The sequence below is a fragment of the Electrona antarctica genome (assembly GCF_951216825.1).
Source record: "Electrona antarctica genome assembly, chromosome: 2".
In the NCBI taxonomy this organism is placed as follows: Eukaryota; Metazoa; Chordata; class Actinopteri; order Myctophiformes; family Myctophidae; genus Electrona; species Electrona antarctica.
Window position 1 is genome coordinate 24,219,856 of NC_136807.1, and position 22,211 is coordinate 24,242,066.

At 42.5% G+C, this 22,211-nt stretch overlaps 1 protein-coding gene across 1 annotated transcript; it reads left to right on the plus strand.

Moving 5' to 3' along the window:
* The first annotated feature begins 279 nt into the window (after positions 1-279).
* Positions 280-20,830, plus strand: LOC306942561 (complement receptor type 1-like). The gene is made up of 12 exons (XM_079528545.1): positions 280-505; positions 621-842; positions 7,370-7,582; positions 8,076-8,273; positions 9,583-9,753; positions 12,263-12,493; positions 15,676-15,873; positions 16,091-16,187; positions 17,357-17,433; positions 19,215-19,391; positions 20,033-20,215; positions 20,525-20,830. The coding sequence occupies exons 1-12, from the start codon at positions 319-321 to the stop codon at positions 20,554-20,556; spliced, it is 1,986 nt and encodes a 661-aa protein (XP_079384671.1). The 5' UTR covers positions 280-318; the 3' UTR covers positions 20,557-20,830.
* Positions 20,831-22,211: the final 1,381 nt, after the last annotated feature.

Genomic DNA, 22,211 nt, shown 5'->3' on the forward strand with positions numbered 1-22,211 from the left:
TGGAAACACATTCGTTTAAAAAAAAGGATCCTTCAATGAAATGAAATGAAATGAAATGAAATCTATATTTACCCAGGGTATCTGGGCTAAGCTCAAGAACTTGTTTCCAGCCAGGCCCTGCTCATAGAACACATTTCATCGTAGTGGTTGATGCCTTGTTCAAGGGCATTTCAGCGGTGGTAATTTTAACGTGTCGGACGGCTGGTTCGAACTGGGAACCTTCCGGTATCTAGACCGCGCCGCTATCCGTTCGGCCACCGCTGCGTCAATCAATGCATAATGCATTGGGAATGCTGATGTGCAAAGATCCTAGTCTGAATGTGGGTGCGTATAAATCCACCCCCACCTCCCGTAGTATTAAAGTCGAGCACAGCAGCGCTGTCACAACAGAAGAGTGAGGAGGAATCTGCTGCGTCTTTGCGCACGGCACACAACTTGATAAAAGAAAACATGTTGGACGTTCGATGGAATATCGTTTTTCTCTCGCTTACGATGCATTCTTTGGGTAAATGGAAATGTTCCAAACATATTGTATTAGCATATATCTCGCTATATTTTATTTCCCCCCGTGTTTAGTTTAGCTGATAGACGTTGCTAATTCCTGCATTTTCCCCCCACAGCTCAGATGCATCCAAATCCTCGAAACAAGCACTGCGCTGCTCCAGAATTATCCGTTCTGAACGGCAAAATGCAAAGCTCCAGCTCAATACGACAGAAATACGTGCATAATGAGAAGGTGTTTTATGAATGCATGGAGGGATTCACTCCATCTGGAGGAAACGATAGATTTGCTGTTTACTCGTGTATGGCTGGAAAATGGACACCTAAATCAACATGTCAAAGTAAGTGAGTTTGTTTATATTAGGCTTTAGCCTACTATATCATTCTACGTGTAGGCCTAGCTCTGGTCCATAGCTCTAATATGCCTTAATGTAACGGCAACAAAGGACATTAGGGCTATGAACCAGATGCCCTACGTTATGTTCTGTTTGTGGTTGTGCGTAAAAGGTAACACGTTATTTTGACAACTAGCCTGTGCTTAATTCTTAGTTCTTAGCCTACTCCTACCAACGTGTCCTCAAATCAATCCCTTACCGAAAATAGTAACACCATGTCTAATGTCTATCTACAAATTGTAGCAAAGAAGCGTGTGTTTGGATTGTAGACTACAATCAAGTTTGGATTGTAGACTACAATCCAAACACACGCGTTATTTTCGGCCAGCGACACGTACCACCGCGCTATGGAATCTATTATTTTGTTTTGGCATGAGACAGTGCAGTCTGCTGTTTTTGATGGTGACGTCAGCTGCCAGTAGCCTACTTTAAAACTGTCTTTTCGTTTAAAGGGACATTTCTCAGGAAAAAAAAAAGTTTAGTCCTATATCCTAATGTTTGCAAAAACTAGAAGATGTAAGAACTGATCCAAAGCAGATCTTTCCAATCTGGTCTGATCATATGCCTATTTCAATATTTATGATCTTATTGGTCAGGTCACTCAGAAGTCACAACCAGATGGCTTTTGCCCTATAGTCCAGTATACACCTACATCCTACAGGATTGTATTTAGGAGAAAACTGGGCATTATTTACGCCCACTAGGCTATTTCAGTGGTTTTCAACCCTTTTCATATAAGGTCCATTTATATGTGAGCCATTGACCATCATTTTGCATCTCAGACCCAAAACCTTTTTATATAATCGTTGGATGCTGTATTGATGATACTATTAGGAGACATAACAGGCAACATTGATCAAAATAAAATAAATCTTCTACATTATCTAATTGTGTAGACTAGACTTCTTGTAAATGTATGTTTAACAATGATATCACTGTTGGGAAACATGACGAAAGCTCAAGAAAGCTCTGGTTCCATTGGGTTACCAATACATCATTTAGCCACCTGAAACCCCTTCAAGGACCACTGAGGCCCCTTTTCCACCGGTTGGTTCCCAATGGGAACCGGTTCAGTTCTTTTTGGTTCTTAGTCCATGAGCCAGAGCTACACAATTGGAACGTTAATTATGAATTGAGTGGGCAAAACCATACCCATATATATATATATATATATATATGTATATATATATGTGCAAAGATCCTAGTCTGAATGTGGGTGCGTATAAATCCACCCCCACCTCCCGTAGTATTAAAGTCGAGCACAGCAGCGCTGTCACAACAGAAGAGTGAGGAGGAATCTGCTGCGTCTTTGCGCACGGCACACAACTTGATAAAAGAAAACATGTTGGACGTTCGATGGAATATCGTTTTTCTCTCGCTTACGATGCATTCTTTGGGTAAATGGAAACCGGTTCAGTTCTTTTTGGTTCTTAGTCCATGAGCCAGAGCTACACAATTGGAACGTTAATTATGAATTGAGTGGGCAAAACCATACCCATATATATATATATATATATATATATATATATATATATATATATATACAGTTTATTTATAACGCACTTTGCATTTGAAGCAAGTCTCAAAGTGCTACATCAAGAAGGAGAAATACATATTTAAAATAACTAAGCTAAAAAGGTTTTAAAAGCACACAGGGCATCCAAAAGTCCATCTAGGCAAATGCCTTGTTAAAAAGGAAAGGAGCAGCTGAGCAGAAGGCCCAGTCCCCCATAGTGCGGAGCTTAGTCTTTTTGCATTTGAGTGAATGCAAATTTCCAGGGCAGAGTGAGCGGGTGGAGGTTGGGGGTTCAATAAGTTCCTTTAGATAGGAAGGGGCGTTGCTGTGGATGCACTGATGCATGGGTAAGGAGGCAGACCTTGTATTCTATCCTGAATGAGACAGGAAGCCAGTGTAGAGAATGGAGTCTGGGTGTGATATGTTCATATTTCCACACTCTCATCAGGATCCTAGCAGCACTGTTCTAATTGTACTGGAGCTTCTGGATGCTCTTGCTAGGGATCCCGATGAGAAGTGGGTTGCAGTAGTTAAGCCTTGAGGAGACAAAGGACGTTTTTCGGCCTCTGGTAGGGTGAGTGTGGGACAGTCTGGCTATGTTTCTGAGGTGTTTAATGTGGGAGAATATAATATAAGCTTCTATTCATATGGAAGGGGTGTCTACCAGAAAATGACAGCCAGGCCTACATCGACGTCTGTCCCTTCTGTGACCCCCAGCCCAATGCTCCCAAGCCTCCACTGATTCCCCACCTCTTAATTTCAAGGAACCCAAAATTGGTCCATGGACCCTCTTTGATAAGGGTTGGACCCAGTCTAAGAACACTTTTATTGTAGGCATGATTTGGCTACTGTAGTGTACTGTCCATGTAGTTGTAGTGTATCGAGTCTCTCTTACTTACTTACTCCTCTTCGTCCCCTAAGGCTTCAATGAACGCTCTCCGAGTCTCTCTGGATAAGACTTATTTATTTGTGTAGCACTTTTCAAAACATATAGTATCAAAGTGCTATACAGGGTAACCGGAATGCTAGCCTTAAAACTCGATCGATTTGTTCCCCCACCGACCGCTCAGTGGGATGGTTCTTGTATTCTTGTACAGTATATGCTTTACTGAGAATAAGGTTTGAAATAAGTTCAGTGTTAGTTTTAATGGGGTTAAGTTTAGGGTGTGTGTGTGTGTGTGTGTGTGTGTGTGTGTGTGTGTGTGTGTGTGTGTGTGTGTGTGTGTGTGTGTGTGTGTGTGTGTGTGTGTGTGTGTGTGTGTGTGTGTGTGTGTGTGTGTGTGTGTGTGTGTGTGTGTGTGTGTGTGTGTGTGTGTGTGTGTGTGTGTGTGTGTGTGTGTGTGTGTGTCGGAAGCGAGGGCACTGTTCTCTTGCAACTTTGAAAGGCTATTTAATTCTTAAATTTGTATTAAAAAGAAAAGAAATCCCCTTTATTAACATACTAACTTTGTGTGAGCAGTGGTTCACATTCATCAGAACAGTAAAACATGGTTTGTTGCCTTATTATGAGGTCTGAAGCTAGATCAGGATTTTTAAGACCTGTCTCAACAATATGACTGGAATTAGACTTAATGAAAGGTGTGGGTGGTTATGATTCAAATGTTTTAAGTGTTACTTACACTTGTCTTTCCAAGGAGAATTATGGGTAGTTTTTGCCATAAGCGTCTGAGATCCGTGTGGCAAAAACCTGTTGACGTTAGTGGGATTGATGGTGTCGTGTTGTGGTTGATTTAAATTTGCAGCGCATTGTGAAATAAAGAAATGGTTTGTTTCATCTTGACTGATAGTGGTTTCCCACTCTTTATTTTTGTTTTTGTTATTTTGTTTAGAGAAACCATCGTTCATGTGGAAATATTGCCCTTCTCAATGGCTGATTTGAGTATAGGAGAAATTCAGTTGGGGAGAAGGTTTATGCAGTGTGCAATAAAGGTTCTACAACTCACAACACGTGTGAGCTTGTAGATCAGCTATATCTGGTGAAGAGGTTTGGTGAGGGAGAAAAGGAGGGGGGCCGAGTAGGCTACAGACTCCTATGGGTCAACGAAGTGTGTTGTGACTCTTGAAGGATGAGTCATTTTGTGTGTGATATTATGAGTCATTTTAATCGTGATATTATGAGTAATTTAAAACAGGAGATTATGAATCATGAAGCCTGAGCAGCCTGTTACAAGGCTCTGTCCTTGTCATTAAACCCACTAGACCAGATCTGGTTCTCAAATATATTTGGTGCAGGGCACCCCTGTAAATAACTTGTTTTTTATCCACGGCACTCCTGCATTGCATTGTTACTTTATAGCTCCTTTTGTCATATTAACGGTATGAATGTAAATCTTACCCCCAAAGATACAGTATGTCACAAGGAAAACTGAAGAGAATATTTGTTTCCATTAGGACAGACTGAAAATAACTTTTATACTTGGCGTTTAACAACTTAAACCCCAGCATTCCTATTCTAGAGGGAACATCCACCAGAAATAGCCGATCTACAAGCTCACAACGTGTTTTGAGCCTGTAGATCTGCTATATTTGGTGAAATGACTTTGTTGTACTGTAGACTGAAAAAGAACGCACCAAGTAAAGTGCAAGTAAATATGAAGGTATTCTGAGGCACCCCTGGACTTGCATCACGGCACCCAAAACCCTGCACTGCAGCACTATAATAATAACTTCATTTATTTTCACTAGATAGACAATACCAGGAATCATCTAACTGCAATACCAGACAGAGTGCTATTTAGCTGAGGTCTGTCATTGACTGTGAAAGGCGAGTACAGACAGTGCCTGACCACAGGGTTAGGGTGTTAGATATGCGTGCATGGTGGTACAGTAGTGGGTGGTTGTACTGCCAGTCATTACACATTACACAAGACAATGTGGCAATGATTCCAAGTAAACGAAGACAAACATAGTAGAACTGGGTGTGAACGTTCTTTGAGCGGAAACGTTTATGATGTATATGATGTACCGTTTCGAGCTGCAATCTGAAACTCATTTTAAGAAATTAAATATTATGTTAATTAAGCATGTCTTTGTGGTACCATACAGAGTATGAGATTATTGCGATATAAGTAGTATGTACAGTGGTCTCCATGCTCTTCCATTGAGACCTTCGACCTTCATGGTGTCTGGTAGGACACCTACTGGTTGACAAGTAGTACTGCCTGATGAAGCTATTGTGTGTAACAATCGGTCGGGAGAGGCATATTGTTGGTATCAGCCGGTAACACGTGGGAGTCTGTCCGCGTTAGAATGTGCTAGACCCCCGGGAAATGGATGCTGAGGTGGAGTGCCACACCTACCATCAGCTACCTACCACCCAGTACTTAACACACAACTTGACGCACCCAAACCGTGCTATTCATACTGTATATGCTGAGTAGCACAGTTGTAAGGAACATGCATTAGTAAGTATTCTCTGCCAATGTCAAACAAACGGCTTATTCTTATATTGAGCTTCCTACCCCAGGCAGGGACGCGGGATACCTGCATGGTGTGGCTCTGTGTCTCCCCCTTAACAGAGTGGACTAGAGCAGGGGTTCTCAACCCGTGGGTCGCGACCCCTCGGGGGGTCGCCAAATTATTTTAGGGGTCCCCAAATTATTAAAAAATATATATTTTCACGATTTTTCAAAAATAGCAGACCTACAAGCTCGTAGCGCGCCACTCGGTGGCGCGCTATGAGCTTGTAGATCTGCTATTTTTCAATAGCTAAATTATAACAATGCTTAAAACACCAAAAGGGGTTCCCGCCCAAAATTGTTTAAGGTTATTGTAGCAGTCAATTTATATTGGGGGTCGGGAGGGGGCGGGGCGGGGGTCCAGAGACATTGCCAAAGCATTTCCAGGGGTCCCCGGCCAAAAACGTTGAGAACCCCTGGACTAGAGTAGACACGGGTATGGGTAGACACAGACTCTAGAGTGTCCAAGAGGTCCTGGGCTGTTCTAGCCTGGCTAATAAGCCAGACTAATATCACACAACACTGTCGCGGTATATCAGTCTGGGCTGGCTCCACTTGGATTTCATTTCCCGGGAAACATTTTCTCTTTGACGCAATTGGTCAGAGCTACTGTCAGTCAAAAGTCTCAAACATTGAACGTCACTGTACCAAAGCCCGCCTATATTGCATACCGTGTCCCGATTGGTCCGACCTGTTCTCTGCTGTAGGAAAGAGGCGTGCTACTGAGCCTCGCCAGACCGTAATCCGCTGGTAGACAACTTTTTTTTGCCAACGGCTGATTCGGTCTGGTTTATTAACCAGGCTAGGGCTGTTCCCCTCTCTAGGAAAAATGTCTAGAAACAGGGACAGTTTTATGGGAAAATTAAGACCTGTCCTTCAGATAAGACTAGTGAAACAGCCTCTTAAAGGATTCCAGACCATGTACCCTGAATCAGCCTATAATCATTTTTTACCATTCTAGCTGCATTTTACTGTGGGAGGGGTGGGGAAAATGGAGAACAGGGGGCATCTATTAAACAATTCAAGGCCAACATGTACTTATGTTGGGACAGGATTATAGGCTGGTTCATGGGTAAACATGTGTTTTGGAACTTTTGGTCTGGATTTCTCTTTTAAACTAAGGCCTGGAGATCTGTTACAGTACACTTCACTTTCTTTCTTTCATTGTTTTTGTTCTTTATATTATTATAAAAGTGTGTATGATTATGTTCAAAATGTGTAAATGTACACTGTCTTCTATGTAAGTCTGATTATGTTCTGTTGTCGAAATGTTGGAAAAATCTTATTAAAATGATAACAAAATATAATAAAATGGATTGATGCTAAATTCACATCACTGCAGTCAGTGGGTGAGGATGCATAGCGCATGAAACGGTAATATTCACATTCATTTGAAGTGCAAAAGGTCTTAAAGCCTAATATACTGTATACTTGGATGCGTGACAGCGTCTCGCACCAACAACACACAATACATCTGTCTCCTTTGTGTTTCCATATAGAGATCGGTGCAGTGCCAGTGAATAATACCTGCTCTGAGCCTGTGGTGCCCAACGGTTCAGCACACAGACAGGGGGACTCTGTCACCTTCACTTGCAGCCCAGGTTTCATTCAGACCGGAGCCCAACGCTTCACCTGTGGTGCTGATGGCACGTGGACGCCTCCGCTGCCACAGTGTCTGCCCCAGAGTGTTGACGTCGAGGCCAACACTCCAGGTCAGCTTAGGTCCTGGATTGCTATAAGTCAGTGATTCTCAACCGGTGGTGTGGTGTGGCCCGTGAGGATGTGTTGCAAGTGGGCCCCCAAATAATTGCCCAAAACTAAATTAATGTAGAAACAATGTCATGGTGTTTTTTTTCTTTTCCCATTAAGACCTGAGGCCGATTCTACGAATATCTTCTAAATCCTAACAGTTTTCTGAAAAACAAAAAAGATATACAAGCTCATAGCGTGGCAGGCACTATGAGCTTGTAGATAATTAACATATGCTAATTAGTCGGGCTGGGCCGAGCCTCAGCCGGGCCAGTTAGGGCCGGGCTTTACTTGTCAGGCCCATTTAGAACTCTAATAATTATTATTGGTAAGACCTTTGAAGGATGTAAGGAAGTGGCCCAATTTCTTTCCAATATGGCTGCTGTGCACAGAGCCTATTTTGCACTACGCAAAAATAAAACTGCACAGCTTTTTTCCTCCCCTCTTTGTTCTTAGTTGGAGACATTATTACATGTAAAGAACCCAACAACTTCAAGGCATCGGACAAGATGCAGATCCAGGGATTAAAAGGTGTTTCCAGGCCTGGAGACTTGCTGTCCTTCTCCTGTACGTACGGCCATATGCTGAACGGATCCAGCAATGTGACCTGTGGACCGGATGGAAAATGGTCTCCATCTTTTCCCAAGTGCATTGGTAAGTGTATAATTGAATTGCAATTTGTTCATATTACATTTCATGTTGCAGTACACATATTACATCGTCTTGCAATAGAGTACAGAAGTCCAGTCCTTTTTCCTCTATGGAGAAGGAGGGTCATCTTAAAATCGTTGTGGTCCAAAAATAAACACACTGTCTCAGAGATATAGAGGGTATGCGAGTGACATCATCATCATACCCGGAAATTATGCAGGAATGCCTACTGAGTGTCAAAAAACTATTTTCTAGCCTGGCAGCCCATACATCCAAACAGAAAAGTCCTATTTGATTGCATTAAATGACTTTAAACAACAATTAATTAACTTTGTCACTCACTTTGCCACTCGATTTGCCACTCGATCTGCCATTCACTTTATGCATGCGCATACCCTCTATTGTCAGGGAGGTTGTCAGTCACTCATATTTGATACAGTCAGTTTCTGGTGAAAATGTAACTAATTCTGCGGCGGTAACATTCAAACCACCGGGATCATTGTTTATTTTTGGAACACAGTTCTTATTTGACGTGATATGAAAAAAGTCCATGGGAATTCAGAATGGGGCAAAACAAACACAACCCAGGTAGGATGTGTAAAATAAAATACATCAGACTTCGGTGCTCTATTGTTTGTTGTTTTTCTTTTTATACACCTAATGTTGCAAACAAATTACAACACAGTAAGCAAAAGGTCTGAACAGTGCTGGGCAATATGACTTCAACAATCTATTTCACCACTATCATTATTTCACCACGTTTGCCTCCAATCTATTTTAATCTATAAAATATTGATTTAATTTTATTTTCATTAATGGTGAAAATGGCTGATCTACAAATTGTTATTTGCCCAGCCAATATAATTGTTTTGCTTAGTATTATGTCAGTAAAAAGTACACATTAATGTTTTATTTAATTGAATCTCTCAAAATCTAGCCTTTACATCTTGTAAAATTACTATTATGGGAGGTATTTGAAGAAGCTACAGTATATGCATTATGCACAGTACATCTTTCTCTTGTATTTGTATTTGGGTGTGAAAATATAATGTATTTCAAACTATTTAAAATTAGCTAATGAGTGATTAACAGCACTTCACTTTCTTGAATGGAAAGAGGAAATTCTTGCTTGAAAATGAAAAGGGACACCGTCTTATTTTATGTAAGCTTTTATATTCAGCATCTGGTCACTTTGTCAATGTAGTTACTTTGATTTTGTTACGGTAGGCAGTAAAGCATGAAGGATTGTACAACGTAAAAAAAAAAGCAAACCTGTCTTGCATTAAGTATTTTTTAACCTTTTCTTTTGTAGTTATCAAGTGTCCCAGGTTCAATGTAACAAATGGAAAGCTTAACGACAGACGTATGAGGGTGAACATTGTCGTCACCGTGACATGCCTTGCTGGGCATCATCTCCAGGGACCCCGCACAGTGACATGTTTAGCGTCTGGGAGGTGGAGCGACATTCCTCAGTGCATGCCAGGTAGGGAAAGACCACTGTATAGTTCGCCGTGTGCGAACCATACAGTCTTGCATGCTGATGAATTTATGACGCGTTATGAGCTTGTAGCAGTGGTGGAAAAAGTACTCAAATTTGTTACTTAAAGGGATTTTTCACTTTCAAAAATACTTTTGGTCATTTTATCATCTACTTAGGCTTTTGTGAGCACCCCAGACAGTTTTTAGGTTGCTTGATTAACAAGCAACCTTTTAACAGTTTAAGGGCCCCAGACGGAGATCTCCGTCCTGGTACTTAGTACGGTCTATTGCCCAAGACGGAGATTGATTAAATCGACAGAGATTAATGATATCAAAACCGGTCACATCGCTCCACAGCCTAGGAGCGCTTGTTGTGCAATCCTCGATGTTGCGCAACAGTGAGACGTCATCGAAAATGTCCCCCCCCCTGTTTAGCCGACGACAACGCAAATAAAATTAAAACGTTAACTCGCGATCTAAATCATCCCGTCTAATTATAAAAAAAGATGATGTGTTAGACAGGACAACATCCGGTCCGTCGGTAAAAGTGCTCCGTGTTTATAAATCGCTGGGCACATTTTATTAATGGATTAAATAACCCCGGGCAATTAAGGATCCCCATTAGCTGTGCCCTAAAGCACAGCTAGCCTTCCTGCAGGGGCCCACTATGGACTCCTAATATGTGAGGTGCCCGTGTTTTGTTTTGTTTCTTGTTTTTTGTTTTTTTATAGTATTTTAGCTGCGGGGAAGCTAAAATATCTAAATACTGTATCTGTAGGAGCCATTAGAAGATTATTTGATCACGGCGGTGTTTGGGAACGACTGATCCGCATGGTACGAGGTGTACTCCGTTCTGTTCTTAATCAACAAGTGCTCGATGATGAAGAATTGCAAACTTTAATGTGTGAAGTAGAGGCAATTTTAAATGATCGACCCATCACCAAGTCTTCTGATGACCCAATGGACCTGGAAGCGCTGACCCCAAACCATCTTCTTTTGTTGAAAACACAGCCAATATTGCCACCTGGACTCTTTGTGAAAGAGGATCTGTACATAAAACGTAGATGGAAACGTACGTAAAAGTACAATACTTGGCAGATCTCTTTTGGAAACGATGGACAAAAGAATACTTACCATTAATCCAAGAACGGCAAAGATGGTCAGCAGAAAGAATAAGTTTTGCCCCTGGTGACATTGTGGTGGTGGTGGATTCCACTGCACCACGAGGCGCCTGGTTACTGGGAAGAATATTATGGAGACCATTCCTGATGCAAAAGGTCTTGTACGCATAGTTCGACTAAAGACCAAAAGCAACATCTTGATAACAAAGATATGTCTGCTCCAAGAGTCTGAAACACAAGAGACTGAAAACTAAAGAGACTGAAACCGATGTTGAAAGAAGATTTCAATTAATTAAAGATTGAATTAATTCTTTTTTTTTTTTATTAAAAAAAAAAAAGACAAATGTGTAAATTTGAATATGGCTCCTTATATGTTTATTAATTGTTACACTTGAGACAATTAGGGGCCGGTGTGTAGGAGCCATTAGAAGAGAGGCATTATTTAGATTATATCCATTATTATTTTTGACCACTTGGTGGCGGGCTTGAGAAGCACAGCACTGGGTGTGCATTTATAAGGTGACACAGGTGCACTGAGCAGGGCTAGACACAGGGATTGGGGAGCCAAACCGTTCCTACCAGCAGCACTCGGCAACCAAACAGACAGAAAGGAAAGAACAATTCAATATAGCCGGTATGTTCATGATTTCAACTGCTCACTTCTGTTCAATAAAAGAATAAATAACACTCAAACTGGATCAAAGACTTGACATCCATCTGTTACTGTTTTCTGTGTGTGTACTGCGTAGGATCACCCCCACCATATATCTGTGAAGTAACTGCAAAGGAGACTGGAAAGTGAAAAATGGCAGTTACAGTATCGAACAACTTCAAAACTGTCTGGGGTGCTCACAAAAGCCTGAGTAGATGATCAAATTATGACCAAGAGTTAGTTTTTTTGTGAAGTGAAATATCCCTTAAGTAAAAGTATCATTACTGTAATGTAGAAATTGTAAAAGTCCAGAATTAAAAAAATAACTTGAGTAAAAGTACAAAAGTATCAGTATAAAAATGTACTTAAGTACTAAAAGTATAAAGTACTCATTATGCAGAATGTACTGTTTCAGTTTTTTTTTCTTCAAATGAATATGAACAATATTTTGAAAATAGCAGATCTAGCTTGTAGTATAGTCTATGGAATGAAAAATAATTTAGTTTTAGTCATATTTTAGTAATCTGAAAAGTTTTAGTCTAGTTTTAAGATTTTAGTCGACTAAATTTATTTTGACAGGCCCTGATGGTGTCATAATGTAACGTGCACGTTCATATGCATATGCATGCCAGTGTGTACTGTACCAACATGCCTTATACATGAATAAAAGCAAGTCATCATTCGCTACTTTGTCCTCCATAGTGCGTATCATGTTTATTCTGTTTATTTTCCTCTGTCAGATGCTAAACCGGTGGAGAAGACATGTCCTGGCCCTGCTGTGGACAACAGTGTGTCCACTGGCAGAGCAGGGGCTTCATACAGGACTGGAGAGGCCTTGACCTTCACCTGCAAACAGGGTTTCTGGCTGGACGGACCCCCGCAGGTCACATGTGGTCCTGCGGGCCAGTGGCAGCCTCGGCTTCCAAGCTGTCTGCAGTCTGTTGAACCGTCTGCTCAACCCAAACCACCGGGTGAGTTGTTGATGTTGACCGGACCCTAGTGTGTCCCTACTCTGGGAGAAATGGTAGGCGTTGATGTTGACCCTAGTGTGTCCCTACTCTGGGGGAAATGGTAGGCGATGTTGACCCTAGTGTGTCCCTACTCTGGGAGAAATGGTAGGCGATGTTGACCCTAGTGTGTCCCTACTCTGGGGGAAATGGTAGGCGATGTTGACCCTAATGTGTCCCTACTCTGGAGGAAATGGTAGGCGATGTTGACCCTAGTGTGTCCCTACTCTGGGGGAAATGTTAGGCGATGTTGACCTATAGTGTGTCCCTACTCTGGAGGAAATGGTAGGCGATGTTGACCCTAGTGTGTCCCTACTCTGGGGGAAATGGTAGGCGATGTTGACCCTAGTGTGTCCCTACTCTGGAGGAAATGGTAGGCGATGTTGACCCTAGTGTGTCCCTACTCTGGGGGAAATGGTAGGCGATGTTGACCCTAGTGTGTCCCTACTCTGGAGGAAATGGTAGGCGTTGATGTTGACCCTAGTGTGTCCCTACTCTGGGGGAAATGGTAGGCGTTGATGTTGACCCTAGTGTGTCCCTACTCTGGGGGAAATGGTAGGCGATGTTGACCCTAGTGTGTCCCTACTCTGGGGGAAATGGTAGGCGATGTTGACCCTAGTGTGTCCCTACTCTGGGGGAAATGGTAGGCGTTGATGTTGACCCTAGTGTGTCCCTACTCTGGGGGAAATGGTAGGCGATGTTGACCCTAGTGTGTCCCTACTCTGGGAGAAATGGTAGGTGTTGATGTTGACCCTAGTGTGTCCCTACTCTGGGGGAAATGGTAGGCGATGTTGACCCTAGTGTGTCCCTACTCTGGGGGAAATGGTAGGCGATGTTGACCCTAGTGTGTCCCTACTCTGGGGGAAATGGTAGGCGATGTTGACCCTAGTGTGTCCCTACTCTGGGGGAAATGGTAGGCGATGTTGACCCTAGTGTGTCCCTACTCTGGGGGAAATGGTAGGCGATGTTGACCCTAGTGTGTCCCTACTCTGGGGGAAATGGTAGGCGATGTTGACCCTAGTGTGTCCCTACTCTGGGAGAAATGATAGGCGATGTTGACCCTAGTGTGTCCCTACTCTGGAGGAAATGGTAGGCGATGTTGACCCTAGTGTGTCCCTACTCTGGGGGAAATGGTAGGCGATGTTGACCCTAGTGTGTCCCTACTCTGGGGGAAATGATAGGCGATGTTGACCCTAGTGTGTCACTACTCTGGGGGAAATGGTAGGCGAAAATCTACAAGCTCACAACCTCCCGCGTTTGCAACACGCTCGAGCTTGTATATCTGCGATTTTCACAGAAGAGATTTGGCTGGAAATCCAAAATATGGGAAACGGCACATAGCGTATGTTATAATTTGTCAATCTCATGAAACAAATGTGTTTTATAAACCTATTTTGTCTTGTCTTGTCAAGTTCAAGTTCTTTATTAATGTCCCCGGAGGGCAATTTTATTTGCAGCAGTTCATAGAGGATTGAAACATAAAAATCACACCCGTGTGAAGTGAGGGGCGCTAATATATTAAAGTCCCAAGGCTCATACATAGTCTGGATTTTCTGTGGTGAGGTGACCACCACGAACTACAACATGACGTCACAAGCTGCGGTGAAGAGCAAACCACCGCCACCGCCCCAGCCCTTCTCTCTGTTTTTACTCACCACCGCTCAATGTTATTTCAGCTCCGGTAGTCAGCTCACCACCGGAGCGGTGGTCACCTCACCACCGAAAATCCAGACTATGAATGAGTCTTAACTCATGTCGATTAGGTGATGTAATGGTGATGTAAAACAAACGGTGCCAACACAAACATTAAATGACATTAACAATAAAGAGACAATATGACGTAATGAGTTACAAAAAGACGTAAGTTTTCCCTTCATTGTCAAAGGCGTTTATTAAACAAACATTGAACTAAAGACGAACATTAAACCTGTATATAGGAGGGGCTAGCGCCCATCAAAAGCAGTACAGAACAGCAACAGACATGTGACAACATAGCATAGGACAACATAGCATGAGCATATCTGTGCAATTGATAAAAAGGATAAGAAATGAAAGAGTAGCCAACCAAGTAGGCCTACAGTACAAAGTGAAGCATCATAGCATCATAAAGTGCCATCATCATAAAGTGCCAAGAGCCAAGTGATAAGAGCTAAGAGCTAGGTACTAAACATCATCGTCATCATCATCACAGTTTATTTACCTTCTTCCGGCAGCATTGACTGCTCGGATCCAGGCAGGGACAAAGGAGTATTTGTACCTGTTTTTTGTGGTCGTAGGGACACAAAAGCGAAGGCCAGATAGCAGCAGCATACTCCGAACTGAGTGGGTGGGCACTATTTGAGCGGATGGACAGGGCTTTTTTGAGCAGCTGTCTATTAGAAAAGAAATCAAGGCTCTCCAATTGGATGCCAGTCATTTTAGAAGCAGTTTTCACAATTCTCCCAAGGGAATTTTTATCCTTGACAACGAGGTTACCGTACCAACAGATGCAGGAGAAAGAAATGACTGAATGTATGTAGGCACTATAGAACAGTTTCATCAGGCTTTTGTCAACATTAAACCTAGCCACTTTTCTTAGACAGTAAAGGCGTTGCTGGCCCTTAATGCGCATGTCAGTGTTTGCATCAAATTTCAAGGTATTGTCGATAATTTCCACTGGCTTGCCCTGGATGACACTGTTCTGGGTAAGACGGGGGGTACGTCTAAAGTCGATACAGATTTTTCGTTTTTGAGATGTTAAGTATCCTTGTATTTGTTTTTATACTTTATACTTTATACTTTTATAGTATAATTATAATATATTATACTAAGTTCTGGCAAGGGTAGGTTGATTTATTATGATTATTATTATTACCCTTATTATTATTATTATTATTATTATTATTATTAACCATGCTGCTGTGTTGTCTGAAGGAAGATATGTTTTACTCTTATGTACCTGTAGGCCTACACAAGATGTAACAATGTCATCACCGTGCAACTCCATTCTGCAATCTTTTATATCAATTGCATATAGTGATGGAAGAAGAAACCAATATTGGTGTTTAGATATAGTATTTAAATATCAGAAGTTCATGCCTTATCTGTTACTGAACCATTAAATGAGCTTAGAGCTGACATGCTGGCCCCTTAATTCCTGGCAATAGGTGAGTGTGATGCACCGCAGCTCAACAACCAACCCACTATCCTCCTTCACGATGACTACATTACCCAGAAGACCACTGTGTTTCCTGCTGGCTCCAGAGTGAGGTACGTGTGTGAGTTGGGATACGTACCAGCAGGTGGCAGCAGTTACCGCCAATGTATCAACGGACAATGGACCAATCTCTCATTGAGATGTGAACGTAAGTATAACTACTTAATGTACTTACTAACTAACAGGCCTACTGTACTTAATATATCCTTTGCAGTAAATAAACTTGCTAAGTGATATTCTTTGTTAAATAGCTCTATATTCTGATAGTAATCATTACTATATTTGTTCATATTCTGATAGTAATCATTGCTAGGCCACCACGCAGACACTGGCAATATTATTTTGTTTGTGTGTGACCCAAACAGGGAAGTCCTGTGGCTCAGCAGGGGAAGTCTCCAACGGTCATTTCTTGTACACTGGAGCAGAGTTTGGAGACTCTGCTACAGGTGTCTGTGATGATGGGTAAGAACGTTATACATTATGTTACTTTATACACGGCAGCCCAGTCTCCACGAGGCTGCCACGTTAAGTGGGTGGGTCACGTACACTTTGTGGTACATGTGTTTATTTCGTCGACTAAAACTATGACAAAAAATGTTCGTTGACTAAGGTTTTTCACTGACAAACTAAATAAAAACAAAATATAAAAACCAAGCTACGTTGACTAACACTAAGACTAAATATATTGTCAATTTTGTCAACAAATTAAAACTAGACTAAAATGTTAGGGAGGAACTAGTGGGAAAGAGATCCAGTAGAACTAGTAGAAAGATGAGTCATATTATGCTTGGTTGCTCACAACGCGTGGCAGTGCAACGCGTTGTGAGCTTGTAGATCCGCTATTTTCAGGTTGTTTAAAATCAGCCATTATGACACCAAGGCCCGCCAAAACACATTTTAGTCAACTAAATCAACTGTAGATTTAGTCGACTAAAACTAGACTTAACACTAAAACATTTCAGATGACTAAAATATGACTAAAACTAAATTCGATTGTATTCAAAAGACTGTGACTAAAGCTAAATAAAAAATTGCTGTCAAAGGGCAGATTGGCACAGTCGGTAGTGCTGTCGCCTCACAGCTAGAAGGTCCTGGGTTCGATTCCCGCTGGGGACGCTGTGGGCGCTGGGGGCTTGTTCTCTCTTCGGCGTCATCAGTGCCCATACCCGAGGTGGGGTTGGCGAAAGGGCCTTTCTGTGTGGAGTTTGCATGTTCTCCCCGTGTCCCCTAGGGTAGGTACCCTCACAAAAAACATGCAGTAATCCTGGTCTCTAAACTACCTCTGCCTGGCCAGCCGGGGGGCCTGATGGAGGGGAAAGGAACTGGTCAGAATAACGTGTTCCTTCCACGTGCTACGTCCGTCCGGGGAAACTCTCCCCGTCAGGTGAAAAGTATCAGCTTGGAGCATGAGCTCAGTCTGCTGCCCCCCAGGTTGGCAGAGGAAGTGTAGCGCCCAGGATTACATTAGATAATTGACACTGGGTGAAAAAAATGGGTTGGAAAATCGTGGGATAAAAATGTAATAATACCGCTGTCAAAATCAACACTATATGCGGTACATTATGTGTTATTGCTGACCTGTGGTCCATGTGTTTAATCAATAACTACATTTATTTGTACTCTGTTGTCAGGTATGACATGGTCGGCCACAAAACCAGGAACTGCATGAGTTCGGGAGTATGGGACGGCCGAGTTCCTGTCTGTGAAGGTCAGTGAGCTATCTGATAGACCGCTGATAACAACATGCAGTACATGCTTTTAGTGTTACTACCTTCTGCTCATGACATGCACAAACTACTGGCAATGTGTGTTATAATAATAATAATACTAATATACAGTGTTTAGTATAAAACTAACAAAATAATCAACTAGAATTTAGAGGGAAAATAGATAGACATAAAAATTATATAATCTAAAAAGAAAATAACTGAAAACTGTATTAAAAACACTCATTGGGCTAAATTCGGCCATATCCCAAATGTGCTGACCTCAGCACATTTGTGATGACGGCTATGGCTGTTTTCCTCCCAAGGAGTGTTCTTTGTGCAAAACTAATGCTTGGAATGGATTCAGAGTCATGAAAACCCCTAGTTTCATATGTCACATGCTACTTAAAGAATGATGACATTTTGACTTTTTTTTTGCCTTATATAGGATGTCAATGGTATGGTCACATATTATGCTAATAACTCAAATTTCCCACAGGAGTTGAATTTCAAACTTTTAGTAGGGGAGAGCCGCCACGGTTGTAACACTCTTTTACTCAGAGATCCGTTTATACATATGTAATATTTTCAGGCAACAGACCTACACATGTCTGCTACCATAAACCACTTCAAGTTTTTCAATTGATAAAGAAGGTCGGGAGTTATTAAACCGAACGTGGATGCTGTTCCAATGTTACATTTGCTACGCTTATCGGATTAATTGTAACGGCATGCGAGATGAATGTAACAATGCTAAAAAACATCATTAAACATATCGTTTTCAGCTTAAAGCAATTATATTTCATTGAAGCAACTCCTTAACATTGTTTTCATACCATGGATGTGATACGAAAATGTATCAAACATAAGGGAATTATAGTACTGGGTGTACCAGTTTGGGCGTTTGAGTCAGTTCAATGGGAAAATACATTGATTAAACAACAAAGATAAAACGTTTGATTGATTGAGTTGTACAACCCTAAACTAATTTAGAATACACTCTGTAATGAAAGACAGCTGACTGAACATAATATTGCGGCCAATATGTCAAATATGTAAATATGACATTTAATGGTATGGTGTGTGTTACAATTGACCCACTTTTGCAAGTTGTTCTTTGGGTTGTTCTTTGGGTTGCTTACAGACCAGAATTAACGTGCATTCCGTCTAAACACGATGCAAACTAATGAAGAACATAAGCATGAAGACATCCATGTGGATTTTTATTCACCAACATCAAAGACTAAAACTGTAGCCCAAAGATACTCCAGGTGTAAAATGTTACGCATTTTGAGAAAAGTCAGTTTTTCGGCAATAACTCCCCGTAGGATGAACGTAAACACTTCAAACTTCCTGGGCACGTAGAGTACGTTGCTGTACACATACTGACGCGATGGCGTCATGATGGCGTTGACCAATCAAGAGATAACGTGCATGTTACAACCATGACGCGTTACAACCGTGGCGGCTCTCCCCTACATGTTATTAGACACATTTAGAAACATATTGGTGAAGAAATTTCTTGGTAACGATTTAGTTCCCAGATTTTCATAGGTTTCTCTTACTATGGTATCTCAGGAGGATATTAAATTAATCTTCCATATTTAGCAGTGCTTGTTTTAACATGTTTTGTAAATGGCTTTATTTTTCTCAACCTTTTTGAGTCATTACAATAAACAACACTGAAACTAATGCCAAACTGAACCAGCAGACAAAGAGAAAACACAAATGAATTGATGAAGAATATGCTAAACTAATAGGCTACGCTTCTGGTGTCTTCCAGTCGTGCACTGCCCAGAACCGCCGTCGGTGTCTGATGCAGTGATGTCGGGAGCGTTTGAGCCCTACACGTACAGCAGTGTGGTGAGCTACCGCTGCCGTAAGGGGACGCTCAGCGGGAACAAGCAGCTCTGGTGCACCAAGAACGGAACCTGGAGTTCCCCACCCCCCACATGCAAAGGTACCACGTGATGTTGGCTTGGATTTTTAGGTCAAATCACATTTGCTAGGCATTGGCACATGGCTTTGTTGAGAACAGGTCAAACATACTTTTTAAAGTGAATACTTTATACCTGTGTACGCCTGTCACAGGAAATAGCAGATCTACAAGCTCAAAACCGTGATGTGTTTTGAGCTTGCAGAGCTACGTTTGTCATATCTGCCCTGTGCACCTTGTTTACAGAAATATATTTTTTATACATAATGTTCGACAGAAACCATTGTTAATCACACATTATTTGACCTAATTGTGACAGCTGTATACGTGCAGTATAATTGACGTTAACGTTTTCTTGAGGTCAAATTCCCGGAGGTCATACCATTTGAGATGTTCCCACATGACACTGAGGCGGTTTGGTTATTTTTTCCCACCTAATATTGAACCAGCTCAGAGTGTTTACACTGAAAATTAATTGGTTCAGAAACCTAAACACTGGTTTGGAACTGGAACCAAAAAATGGCCGCCAGTTCCGTGAAAGAACCAAGGCTCCAAGAGTCTAGAACGGAACCAGTTCCAGAACCAAAGTTATTTTGGTGGAAAAGAGGCATGGGCAGACACTGACAATGTCACTGAGGGCTGCTTGTTGAATATCTCCTTTCCAGACATATCCTGTCCCATCCTCCCCAATGTGCTACACGCCTCCAGGACGGGGACATTAAGACCGCCCTACAAGCACAGAGACGCAGTGTCATTTCACTGTGACTGGGGATACGTGTTGGTGGGGTCCACCACCGTATCCTGTGGCATCGATGGACAATGGAGCCCTGAGCTTCCCACGTGTAGATGTAAGTAAAACATTGTTTATTTATTTATTAATAATTGTGATTAAAAAAGAAAACGCGTGCAGTAATCATATCACGGAGATGAATGTATGGTAAAATTGTCCGTCATACAACTGGACATGGTTGTCTCTGTACTTTGGCTAATCTTTAAGCATGTTTTAATTATCGCAATATTGTTAAACGATATTATCACATGAAATCTTCATAATATTATATTATCGTCCCATCCCTAGCTTTATTACAACATTTGAACTAATGTCTTGATGTTTTTGTTTGTTTATTTAATTAATTAATTTTGTTTTTGTTTTTCAGTGCGTGTTGTTTTCCATTGGCGTGGCCGTTAATGAAGCTACTCAAGGCCTCCCATGTTCGACTGGGAACATTCAAATACAAATGTTATTTTACAGTAAGACGTTCACACCAATGATGTGGGGGGAAACTAACAGTGTTACATAAATATGTTTTTTTTTACATATTTTGTGATGCACTTAAAGAAGCTCATTGTAAAATGAGAAGCACTAAAAATAAGCTACATTGTGAAACAACAACTGTAAAACTATTCACTAAACTGAAATGAGGTAAAACTTGTATTAACAAATTAAAGAATGATTGAAAAGACTTCTGAAATAAAGTATTTTTTTTGTTTGTTAAAAATAACATACAACATACTGTAGTATGTCGTCGAAAACCATGGAAAAACGTCATAGTTGTTATGACTCGAGTGTGAGGGCAGAGCAAGGAAGAGGAAAATGGAGGTTTAAAGGTAATAAAGCCCATCTGAGCTGCAGCGGCGGGGCCTCGGAGGCGAGCTGCAGCGGCGGGGCCTCGGAGGCGAGCTGCAGCGGCGGGGCCTCGGAGGCGAGCTGCAGCGACGGGGCCTCGGAGGCGAGCTGCAGCGGCGGGGCCTCGGAGGCGAGCTGCAGCGGCGGGGCCTCGGAGGCGAGCTGCAGCGGCGGGGCCTCGGAGGCGAGCTGCAGCGGCGGGGCCTCGGAGGCGAGCTGCAGCGGCGGGGCCTCGGAGGCGAGCTGCAGCGGCGGGGCCTCGGAGGCGAGCTGCAGCGAGCACCAGACAGTCACGCTCCCAGCCTTCCATTCAGGCTTCAGCCATTCATTCAAATTCTCAGCCATTCAGTCGACCGTCAGCCAGTCACGCTCCCAGCCTCTCATTCAGACACCAGCCAGTCAGTCAGACAGCCATGCTCCCAGCGCCTCATTCAGGCCCCAGCCATTCATTCAGCCAGTCAGTCAGACAGCCATGCTCCCAGCGCCTCATTCAGGCCCCAGCCATTCATTCAGCCAGTCAGTCAGACAGCCATGCTCCCAGCGCCTCATTCAGGCCCCAGCCATTCATTCAGCCAGTCAGTCAGACAGCCATGCTCCCAGCGCCTCATTCAGGCCCCAGCCATTCATTCAGCCAGTCAGTCAGACAGCCATGCTCCCAGCGCCTCATTCAGGCCCCAGCCATTCATTCAGCCAGTCAGTCAGACAGCCATGCTCCCAGCGCCTCATTCAGGCCCCAGCCATTCATTCAGCCAGTCAGTCAGCCAGCCATGCTCCCAGCGCCTCATTCAGGCCCCAGCCATTCATTCAGCCAGTCAGTCAGACAGTCATGCTCCCAGCGCCTCATTCAGGCCCCAGACAAAATTTCAGTCAGCAGCCACGCTCCCAGCCTTTCATCCAGGCCCCCGCCCCCCAGCCGTTCAGTCAGCCTTCAGCCAAGCTTCATTCATTCTGCCTTCTGGCAGGCTTCAGTCACTCATCCAGACATTCAGTCAGACAGTTGTCATATCTGGCTCATGCTATGGCAAAGATTGGGAGGCAGGAGACAGAGCAACAGTGTACAAAACTATTTATTATAAAAATAGGCCTAATAACAATATAACTGAAGGAACTGAATTAAGGGCAACATATCGTATGAGGTGTGGAGTCAGTAATCAGTGGTGTGGTGGTGATGGATGTGTGGAACATGGTGTGGTGCGTGTGTGGATGGAAATAATAAG